General features: G+C 47.8%; 2 protein-coding genes across 2 annotated transcripts in view; both read left to right on the top strand.

Moving 5' to 3' along the window:
- The window catches only part of PKD1L2 (polycystic kidney disease 1-like 2), a 104,376-nt gene extending 99,178 nt beyond the window's left edge, over nucleotides 1–5,198 (top strand). The window contains exons 42-45 of the mRNA XM_012648177.1: nucleotides 7–132; nucleotides 873–974; nucleotides 1,211–1,342; nucleotides 5,037–5,198. Of these exons, the coding sequence (XP_012503631.1) occupies nucleotides 7–132; nucleotides 873–974; nucleotides 1,211–1,342; nucleotides 5,037–5,198 (522 nt within the window). The remainder of the gene's footprint in view (nucleotides 1–6; nucleotides 133–872; nucleotides 975–1,210; nucleotides 1,343–5,036) is intronic.
- A 2,938-nt stretch (nucleotides 5,199–8,136) lies between these two features.
- The window catches only part of GCSH (glycine cleavage system protein H (aminomethyl carrier)), a 37,492-nt gene continuing 34,470 nt past the window's right edge, over nucleotides 8,137–11,158 (top strand). The window contains exon 1 of the mRNA XM_012648176.1: nucleotides 8,137–8,347. Coding sequence (XP_012503630.1) covers nucleotides 8,200–8,347 — 148 coding nt within the window. The 5' untranslated portion in view covers nucleotides 8,137–8,199. The remainder of the gene's footprint in view (nucleotides 8,348–11,158) is intronic.

The raw sequence follows: 11,158 nt of genomic DNA, 5'->3' as shown, positions 1-11,158 counted from the left end.
GTGAAGCTCTGGCATCTGCTCAGGTTGAATCCCAAAATGAACATGATCACATCAGCCCTACGCCGTGCCTGGGGTGACATTTCAGGCTTTATCATTGTCATCCTCACCATGCTCCTGGCATACTCCATTGCAGTAAGTGGCTCCTTTGGGAAAACCTCAGGGCTGATCTCCATGGAAGCCAAGGCTACTTGGTGGGGGGGTGCAGGGGCTGCAGGGACATTGCAGCATCCCCTAGGACCAGAAGTCACCAACTCAGAGCCAGGCGGTGCTGGGCCTCCTTCTGACACCACAGGCCTAAGAAAGTCTCGGGGGAGGGCTGTTGTGGTAGAGGAACCCCATTGTCCATCCAGCCCAACTCCACTAGAGCAAAGAGGCCTCTGAGAGTCCAGCTTCATTGCTGAGTCTTTGGGGAGCCATCTAGGGAACACAGCAGTGGCTTAGCAGGTGACTGCCTGAGCACCCTCTCCTGTGGTAGCTGCAGCACAAGACAGGCTGGGAACATAGCAAAGGTCCCGGATGAGGTCATCCGGGCAGGCACTTCCAGAGCACAACACACACACACACACACGCACACACGCACACACGCGTGCACATATGCAGGTGCCGATGCCCACAGAAGTACACACGCACACTCGCACATAGGCACATGCATGCGACCTTGCACACACATGCCCACAGAGAGAAGCACACGCATCCCATGCAGAACCAGCTGTGTACACATACCCACGCGCGTGCTCCCATAGGTACGGACGGTTTTCTCAGGCCAGGCCAAAGGGGTGGCTGACACAGATCACTGACTCTACTGTCGAACAACAGGCTCTGGGGGGCTTCACGGCTTCTTTCCCTAATCATGAGGACTCTTTCCATGACAGTCAAACTTAATATTTGGTTGGAAACTCCGTTCCTACAAAACCCTCTTTGATGCGGCAGAAACGCTGATCAGCCTTCAGCTAGGAGTCTTCAACTATGAGGAGGTAACAGGGTGGGGGCGTGGACCCCCATGCCATCCCTGGGGCCCCGGGCCTGTTCCCCTCCTCTAGACAGACAGCCCCGTGCTGGAGCCCACCTGGGCCCTGGGACCCTGCCCACAGGTGCCCGTACCTCAGCCCCCAGGCCCTTCCCACTCCAGGCTCTGCGGACTGAGGACCAGTGAGGGGAGGTGGCCCCCAGGACACAGGACACGGGATGGCCCTAGCTTTCCTCCTGGCAGGTCCTGGACTACAGCCCAGTACTCGGCTCCTTCCTCATTGGGTCCTGCATCGTTTTCATGACGTTTGTGGTGCTGAATCTCTTTATCTCTGTCATCCTGGTGGCCTTCAGCGAGGAGCAAAAATGCCATCAGGTGAGTCCCTCGGGGCTGTTCTTCCTCAGCCATCGACCTTGAACGAAGAAGAGGCTGGTGGAGCGGCCTCAGACTTTAGAGGGACTTGACAGACCACTGTAGCTCAAAGCCCTCATTTCACAGGAGGGGAAACCGAGGCACTGAAGGAGGAAATGAATTCCCCCAAGATCACAAGCAAGTGAGCGGGAGAGCAGGGACCAGAACCTGATTCCCAGTTTGGGACTCTGTTCACTACCCCAGGGGTTCTCAGCCCTGGCTGCAAACTGGAATCCCTGGGGGCCTTTGGGAAACCACTGCTGCCCCACCCGAGGCCAATACAAACAGAATCTCTGGGGGAATGATCCAGGCATTGGTATTTTTGGAATCTCCCCAGGTGATTTTAATGTATAGCCAAGGTCAAGAGGTCCTAAGGCACTGTGCTCTGAACCCTCGACCTTCATCGGTGGGGCTCAGACAGCAGCAAGCTGGACACCTGCGTCAACCTTCCACCCACGGAAGACTGTCTCCCACCACGCTCCCTGCAGGAAGAAGGAAATGTGAACTTGACTGTGGATTGTTTTTTTTGTTTTGTTTCGTTTTTTTGAGACAGAGTCTCACTCTGTCACCTGGGCTAGAGTGCCGTGGCGTCAGCCTCGCTCACAGCAACCTCAAACTCCTGGGCTCAAGCGATCCTCCTGCCTCAGCTTCCCTAGTACCCGAGTAACTGGGACTACAGGCACTCACCACCACGCCTGGCTAATTTTTTGTTTCTATTTTTATTTGCCTGGCTAATTTTTTCTATTTTTAGTAGAGGTGGGGTCTCGTTCTTGCTCAGGCTGGTCTCGAACTCCTGAGCTCAAGCGATCCTCCCACCTCGGCCTCCCAGAGTGCTAGGATTACCGGCGTGAGCTGCTGTGCTGGGCCTTGACTGTGGATTAATAACAACCACCAGTGCCACTTACAGAAGGCTGTCTTCACAATGGGAGTTGTGCTAAAGGCTTCACATATAGCATTTTATTTGATTCGCCAAACAGCTCAGTGAAATAGATATAATTACCCACGTCTTACAGAGAAGCACACTGAGACTCAGAGAGTTGAAATCATGGACCGAGGACCACAGAGCTAGAAAGTAGTGAAGGTGGGATCTGAACCTGGGTCTGTTCCATTTCAATGTAGTTTTTTCCCCTCCTCTGCCGGAGGTGTGGTTGTGTTAAGGATGACCTATTCCTCAGCTCACCCTTCTCTTCCCAGCTGGAAGATTCCTTAAATCTGCACATCTAACAAAGAAACCCTCCTAACACTATCCCTTGATTTGTTCATTTCTGTCCAAGAGCAGTGATTTGATGGTGCTGTTTTTCCAAATTGCAAAACATTATATAAAGGTTCTGTACTCCACCATGTTAAAGGATCATTTTAAAGAGAGAGGTATTTTTCTGGAAGCCAGGAAATTACTGACCACAGGAAGAAAGAATGATGGCCCCTCGTCTGTTGCTGATGGTCATTGGCACACGTGTAATGTGTGTGTCCTGGATCTGTGCCTGAAAAGGAAAATACAAACTGGTTTTTTTTTTCCTACTATACTCTCATTCAGCACAAAAAACATTTTTGTGACCAGATTTGCAGGGATTTTTCCCTATGCACCAAGCAGCTCTCCAACGGACACCAGCTGGGTGTTTATACAGGTTGGGTATCCCTAATTTGAAAATCAGAAATTCAAAATGCTCCAAAATCCAAAAATTTTTGAGTGCCTGTGTGCCAACATTAGGCTAGAGGCCAGGAGTTCAAGACTAGCCTGGACAACATAGTGAGACCCTCATCTCTACAAAAAATTTTTAAAAATTAGCTGGGTGTGGTGGTGCATACCTGTAGTCCCAGCTAGTCAGGAGGCTCAGGCAGGAGGCTCACTTGAGGCCAGGATTTGAGGTTACAGTGAGCTAGGATTGCAGTACTATACTTCTAGCCTAGGCGACAGAGAGAGAACTTGTCTCTAAAAATAACAAAAATAAATAAATAAACGGGAGGATGGTTTAGATTATATGCAAATACTACACTATTTTATATCCGGGATGTGAGTATCTGAGGATCTTTTGGTGACCAGCCCCACCCTGAGGCCATCTAGGGGCCCCACCCTAAGTCACCTCATTAACATAACATCTGGTGGGAGCAAAAAGGGCTCATTCTGAATAGTAAAAGACACTCCTGACACTCAGGAAAAGGAACCAGGGACAAAGACCAAATACATTTCATATTACACCGCAGTGCACTCGCCCTGCAAAGTTCTGACATGTTGAAAACGATTCTGTAGTGTTTGGGAAACATTTTCACCTTAGCTGGGAAGCAGAGAGCATTGCTTGGTCTGATATCCACGCTCAAACTGTACCTTAATTTGGAGGTGGGGGTCACAGGCAATTAGATGGACATCTTTAGTGGCAATTACTTTCGCAGAGTGGGCTCCTTCTGGCAGAAGACTGAACTCATCCGTTTCACACAAATTCTTTTTTAAAATGAAGATATAATTCATACTATAAAATTAGCCATTTTGAAGTGTACAATTTAGTGTTTTTTAGTATATGCCCAGAGTTGTGCAACCATCACTACTATCTAATTCCAGAACATTTTAATCACCCCAAAATGAAGTGTCATACCCATTAATAGTCACTCCCCATACTTCATGTCTGGATGTTTCCTATAAAGGAGACCATACGATATGTGGCCTCTGTCTGGCTTCTTGCACTTAGTGTCATGTTTTCAAGATCCATCCACGCCATAGCACGTATCAGTATGTCATTCTTTTTATGGCTGAATAATATTCCCCTGTGTGGATAGAACACAAATGTGTTTCTTAGTTGATGGGCATTTGGGTGGTTTCCATAGTTGGGCCATTATAAATAATGCTGCTATGAACATTCGTGTAAAACCTTTTGTGTGGACATATGTTTTCACTTCTCTTGGGCATATACCTAGAAGTGAAATTTCCGGGCCATTCGGTGACTCTGTGTTTGTTTGAGGAACTGCCATATCATCTTCCAAGGCAGCTGCACCGTTTTATTTCCCCTGCAATGAAGTGCAAGGGCTCTTGTACATAAATTCTTAACAGCCTCTGTGGGGATGGTAGAGTGCGTTTTCTGACCAGTTTTCTGAATGTGACATTTTGGTACCTACGGCCTTTATGTGTGGTCAGCCATTCCTGTTTCCTAGAAATTGTTTATTCTTTGCTTTAAATCTATCTATCTATCTATGGTTGAGAAGCATGGGAAACCTGGAGAGAAACAGCAGTTTAATTTTAAATTCCCTAGGGGCTAGGCCCGGAGACAAACCGGGAAAGCAGAAGGAACAAGAAAGAACAAAAGAAAGAGCCACTAGTGACACTTTGCCCTAGAGGGAAACAGGTGGCAGTCATCTCAGAAGTGGGTTCACATGCTATCAGCGCTGCCTAAATTCAGATTCGGCAGCCCAGCCAAAGCTCTGGGAATGCAAGCGTTGCCCCCAAAACCCAGGCATTCTCGGCAGAGGGGAGGAGGGAGCCCACTGAGGATAAAGGAGGAAGCACACACCCTTGGGGTTCCTTGGAGGCCATCCCAACCCAAAACGACTCTGAATAGTGGAGTGACCTTAGGCTGGGATCAAATTGGACAAGAAAAGCATTGTTTCCCCTTAGAAAAGCCCCCAGAAAGGAGGGTTCTACATTCATCGCTTGATTCCTTCTCTCTTGCAGCTGTCGGAAGAAGGAGAGATTGCAGACTTGCTGCTGATGAAAATACTCAGTTTCCTGGGCATTAAATATAAAAGAGAAGAGCCTCAAAGCAGCAGTGAGCAGCCCGAGTCGCTGTCCCAGGCTCGGTCCCCTGAGCCCGCACGAGCTTTGCCCAAGGTCTAAGCTGTTTGTCCACCACCATCTCTGGGTGGGGAAGGCCACAGCCTCCTGCCTATGCTCACCAGTGATTCTACAGTCTCTCCAGGTCGCATGTCTTGTGTCTACAGAAGAGTTACCAAGCCCAGCAAGTAAAACCATTAGAATAATACAGACATAAACAGAATCGCCACTACTGTTGAGAGCCTGTTTGTTCAAATTTCCTCCTAGAAATAAAACAAATATTGTATGGAGCTTGGGAGAAAAAATCTGTACAGAATAATTATTTCATGTTTTTGGTTGATCAGGGGTTGCTTTTAAATTATTCTAATTCAGGGCTTCTTGAACTGTGTCCAACTGAGAGATGCGAATGGATGATGTATTAGATTCCCTGGAACAAAGTATCAAGAACTGGGTGGCTTAAAATATGAGAAGTGTATTCTCTCCCAGTTCTGGAGCCTGGAAGTCTGAAATCACGATGTTGGCAGGGCCAAGTGCCCTCCGAGGGCTCGAGGGAGGGATCCTTCTTGCCTCTTCCAGCTCTGGGCCACCGCAAGCAAGCCTCGGTGTTCCTCAGCTGGCAGAAGCATCACTCCCGTCTTGTCACGTGTTCTTCTCCTCCCTGTCTCTTCTCTTCTTATCAGGACACCAGTCCTGTTGGAGTAGGGCCCAGCTTACTCCAGTGTGGCCTCATCTTAACTGATTACATCTGCAAGAACTCTATTTCCCAATATGGTCATATTCTGAAGTACTGGGGCTTAGGACTTTGACATATCTCTTTGCGGGGCGCAATTCAATCCCCTAAAAGTGTCATCCTCCCAAAAAAGTTTCTGAATCAAATAAAGGTAGGTTATAAAGTTTGCTTACACAGGTTCTTTAGCATGAAATTGTCAGGGTTTTCAATGTTCAGTGTGGGGGGTGTGCTATAGAGTCTCCCTGAGCATGAGAGATGAAGTGTATAATGATTCCCAAATTCCTCTGACCAAGGTATCAGGTACTGAAGCACCCCACTCAGGGCTAGGGTTCCTTAGATGATACTTTGGGAATTATTAATCTTCACCAGTGGTTTTCAACTTTGGCTGCATGCCAGAGTCACCAGACTTCATCCCAATACATCAGAATCGTTGGGCTTGGGCCCCAGGTGTTGTTTAAGCTCCTCAGGTGATTTCTGGGGCAGTCAGACTTGATAACCATGCTCTAAATTCTGAGAACCACAAGTCTAGATAATAAAGGGCTTCCAAGTGTCACTCCAGATGAGTGTACAGGGGGCAAGCTTTCAGCATGTTTTCTAGCTCACCCTGTCTCGTCCCTCCTCCTCACACGTCCACTGCAGCAGATACTATAGGTTCCCTGCCCCTAATCCATTCTATGCTTTCCTCTTTGCCAAGAGAAACCCGCTCTCCTTCAGGTAGATACTTGCCCCTCTCTCCCACATGACCTCTGGAAAGGCCACCGGTAGCCACCACAAGGTAAATCCTGATGTGTCTTAGTAATGGTAATCCATTTCCATTATATAAAATCATTTGTTTTATATAATTGTGACATGATACAAGTAGTGACATTATAGAAGGTAGCCAAGATCTGGAGTTTAGAGTAGACCAGTGTAATCCAGTCAGCACCTCAGACAGAGGCAAGAACAGAGTTTAAGAGCAGCTGCTTAGTCAGCCTAGAGGTTAAGTCCTACTACTGCCATCTAGGAGCTACTTAAGGTGTAAAATGTCTCCTCCATTCCACTCCTGGGCTAGTTCCTCAACCTTTCTGAGCCTTCGGCGCTGCATTTATGAGATGAGTGTAATGCCTACCAGAAAGGGTTTTGGAGAGGATTAAAAAGATAAGATGTGCAAGTGCCAGGCACATAGCAAGGGCTCAACAGATGGTGACTATCTCCTCAAAGGACAATGGTGCATGACAGCCCTTGCAAGCTGCTGCGCAGATGTGCTGGCAATCCTAAATTCACAAGCAGGATGAAGCTCAGTGCAACAACATATGGGACCCCCAAACACACACACTCCGAAGTACCCACCCTGTGGTACTGAAGGTGTGGAGTTTGAGGTGTTTTTCACACTATTGTTTCCTTGCTGACTCATGCCCGCTCCATAAAATCTGTGTTGAAGGTGAAGTCTTCCCAGAACCTAATTTTTCTTCTGACTTCTTGGAGCAGGATGATGACTTTGACTTTTCTCGGAAGGCTTTGGTCACGGGGCTGGGTGATTAAGCAAGGAACTGTCCACTCTGGGTCTCAACTCTCTGCCTTTTGAACACTCCTGCATTAGAGACTGGCTCTGGTCCAGTATCCATCAAGCCACTCCTGACCCTTAGATAAGCCCTTTCCTCTCTATAAGCTTCTTGATAATGCCTGTCCCCTTCTGTAAGGTAATAAAGTGGGCTCCTCGCTGTTTTCAGTATTTCAAAAAGTCAGAAGAACTGCATGTGGGTCTGCGCGACTTTGGCAACGCCCAACGACCATCTGCGGCTGTAATGATTCTGGGCTGGACTTGGCCGAGTCCAGCCCTGGGTGACCTCGATTCTCTGTAGCAGGACTGCATCCTTTAACTGGACTGGGCGCCCTGCCTCCCCAGTAACCCACAGCTCACTGGCAAGAGAATATGCCGGCCCAGCAAAGCCATCCCTGCCTGGAGCCATCCTCCTGGCGACGGTGATTACGTAGCCCTCGGCACACCCCGCAGGCCGGCTGGACCCTGGAGCCGCTGACCCGGCACTTTCACTAGCTGAGAACCGACGCCTGGGGCAAGGCCCCGCCCCCTTCTCCCGGCGGCCCGCAGCGCTAGTCCCCGCCCCTCGGTGCTGCCTCATCCGGGCTTCAGGCTCGTCCGCATGTCCACGCCCCTCTCGCGCGTCGCCCTATCCGCCATCGCGCCATCTCCGCCCCCCCGAGCTTTGTCCAACCAGGCTCTGCCAGGCCCGCCCCCTTCCCCTGCACGGGCCCCGCCCCCTGGCCCGACCCCACACTACCCCTCTGGTCCGGGTGGCCGAGGCGCTGCGCCGCGACCCTCAGTACCCTGCGAACATGGCGCTGCGAGCGGCGCGGAACGTGCGGGCTGTGGCCTGCAGCCTGCGCTCGGCTTCGGCGCCCGCCGCGCCCTGCCCGCCGCGGCCCTGGCGGCTGGGGGCGGGCGCCGTCCGGACGCTGCGCACGGGACCCACTCTGCTTTCAGGTGAGCACAGCAGGCACGTGGGCGAGCCGGGCCCCTCCCTCGCGCCTGGGCCCGCTCTGCCGGGGCAGGGCTGGACGTGGAGAGGTTCGAGTTCCCACGCCTGAGCCACCTGTGCGGAGCGAGCGCCAGTCCTGCCCCGCGCTTCTGTTTCCTGTCGGGGATCTCTAGATATGCGGCCGCTTCCCCCTCCGGAGCAGGCGTGCGGAGACAGGAGCGGTCTTTGTACAAGGAGTGGGAGGGGGAGGCCTGCGGGGACCCCGGGCCGTGGTGTGTGGGCTGGTCCCCGCAGGGAAGTAGCCGCTCGCGCTGGAGTAGCCAGGCGGGCATTGCGAAGCTTCTCAGTGACCTTAGGTCATCTTGCATTTGTGTGCATCGTGAGACCCTAAATGTGGAGGTCTTTAGTTTGCTAAATGGACCACTACTAGGAACACCGAAGTAAAATTAAAGCAGAAGCACTTATTAAAATTAAAGCACTGGATCTAGATTTTTGCTAGTTAAAACAAGCATAACGTTGAAGATTCAGCCATTTTCATAAAAACAGATTAAAGTCTTCTGGACTCTACAGAAGTTTGCTAAAGTTTATATTGAGTCATTCATGTGTGCTGGAGCTGAAGTGAGGCCTAACTTCAATGGACTTGGAATAACTGGGAGACCTGCCCATAAATGTCTTGCCCATTTGTGCTACTTTAGCACAATTAGCGCAGCAGAAAAAGTTTTCTTTCTTTATGCGCAAATACTGGACACAAACTACTCCTTGTAAGAACTCAGGCTTCTTAGGGCGCATAGATCTGTGATGGCTGTTGTCTCATTAATTCGTTGTTTTAGAAACCCATTTGAACTGGAATTGTTAATTTATCGCAAAGTTTGATGCATAAAGATTTACTTCTCTCTTGCTAATATTTCCTCAGCTCTGTTTCTGATACATATAAGTATCAGTACATTACCAATTTGAATTACAAGGGTAAAAGCATTTCCCTAATAAGAATTTAATTCCAAATCTGTGTTTTTGTTTTATTTTTACTGGGTGTTGCACTGTCTCTAGCTGTTCTGCATTCTCTAGTTATCTAGTTAAATATTGACCAAAATATCAATGCCCATGATCTGGTTAAGCAACTAGGTTTTTAATAGCAGACAAACCCCACTTCCAATTCTGTCTCTTCCTCTTATGAGCTATGTGATCTTAGAGTCTCTTAACTTCTCAGAATCTGTTTCCTTATCAGAAAAGTGGCTGTAATACCTACCTCACAGAGTTGTGGGGAGGATGAAATGAAATAATGTAACTGGTGTACATATAGCCTGGCACATAGTAAGCACTTGATAAATGTTACTGGTTATTAAATATTAGTGTGTACCAAGAAAAAATTGACCGATATTAATACAAAATATATTTTATCTGACTAGTGACCTTGAAAGGAGGAAAATGCAAAATTTTCATGAATCCCTCACAACTAACTAATTTTCTAGGGCCCAAAACCATGTTTTTCAAGGCCCAGTTAAGAAGTAATTATTTACCTAATCTCCTGTACACTTTTTCCTGTTTGGCCAGGTTTAAAGGACAATTGTACAATTCATTGTCTTTAGCCTAAATAGCATGCCTAGTAAAAAAAGATTTGGGGACTTGGAAGTCAAATGGACCTAGGTGCCCTGAGTTTAGTAATGTTGCTGGCTTCTCTAAGCTTGTGGTTGCTCAGTTGCTAAAGTGAGTGTCAGAGCGACCTTACTCCTAAGATTATCTTTATAATTATGCAAGGTGGCAACGCCAAAGTCAGGACAGTAGTCTCAGAGAGGTCATAGTATTTATAATTGTCTAGCCCTTACTTTCAAAAGGTATATTAGATTTAAACTGCTCATAAGTGGTAATGTGATTGGACAGTTCTAGCGTTGCAAGAGAATGAGAAGGAGAATTGAGTGTGGTAGCCAAATAACTATACCATCTATTTTGCTCAGAATCCACTTTTCTTAAACTTTAAAAAATTATTTCACTCCAACTTTTGAATGCTTACTATGTGCCAAGCACTGTGTTTAGAACTGGGAATACAAATGAAAACAAGATAAACCCTGCTCTTTTTGGCTCTGTACTCACAATCTACTTCCTGGGGGAAACTGACAAATGGACTATATTAGTGTTTGGGGTGGGTGTGATGGGGAGAGAGTGGTGCAAGATGCTGTGAGAGCACGTTGAATGGCCCAAAAACCCAGACTTGGTTAGACAAGTCTTTGGGCAGGAAAAGGCTTCTAAACTGAGACCTGAAGTAGTCAGAATAACTGGTAGGGAGAATGTTTCAGTCAGAACTTTATGGGCCTGGCATGGTGGCTTACGCCTGTAATCCTAGCACTCTGGGAGGTTGAGGTTGGAGGATCTCGTGAGCCCAGGAGTTTGAGGTTGCAGTGAGCTATGATGATGCCACTGCACTCTAGCTAGGGTGACAGGGAGACCCTGTCTCCAAAAAAAAAAAAAAAAAAAGAGAACATTATATACAAAACAACCTTTCTTACCTAAACACCAGATTGACCCGAGGCATTCAGTTATTAGTGGAAAGAAGCTAAGTAAGTTTCTTTGTGACAGATGTTGTAATTCTTCCACTGAAGAGTCTAGAATTTAGAAAGTTTCGTAATGATTAGGGGAAAAAGACATAAATAATAATTTATACACTTACATTGTGCTACATGTCAGAGCTGTAATCAAAGCAACTTAATGCTGTTTTAAATACAACTATCTTTGGGTAAAGGGTAAGAATGAATCAGCAAGGCTTACTTGAAAATAGTATTTGAATTAATGAACCATTTTCCTCAACTTCTTTTTTTTTTTTT

The sequence above is a fragment of the Propithecus coquereli genome, unplaced genomic scaffold (genome assembly GCF_000956105.1).
Source record: "Propithecus coquereli isolate 6110/MARCELLA unplaced genomic scaffold, Pcoq_1.0 Scaffold280, whole genome shotgun sequence".
NCBI lineage: Eukaryota > Metazoa > Chordata > Mammalia > Primates > Indriidae > Propithecus > Propithecus coquereli.
This window is presented reverse-complemented; position numbering and strand designations above follow the sequence as displayed.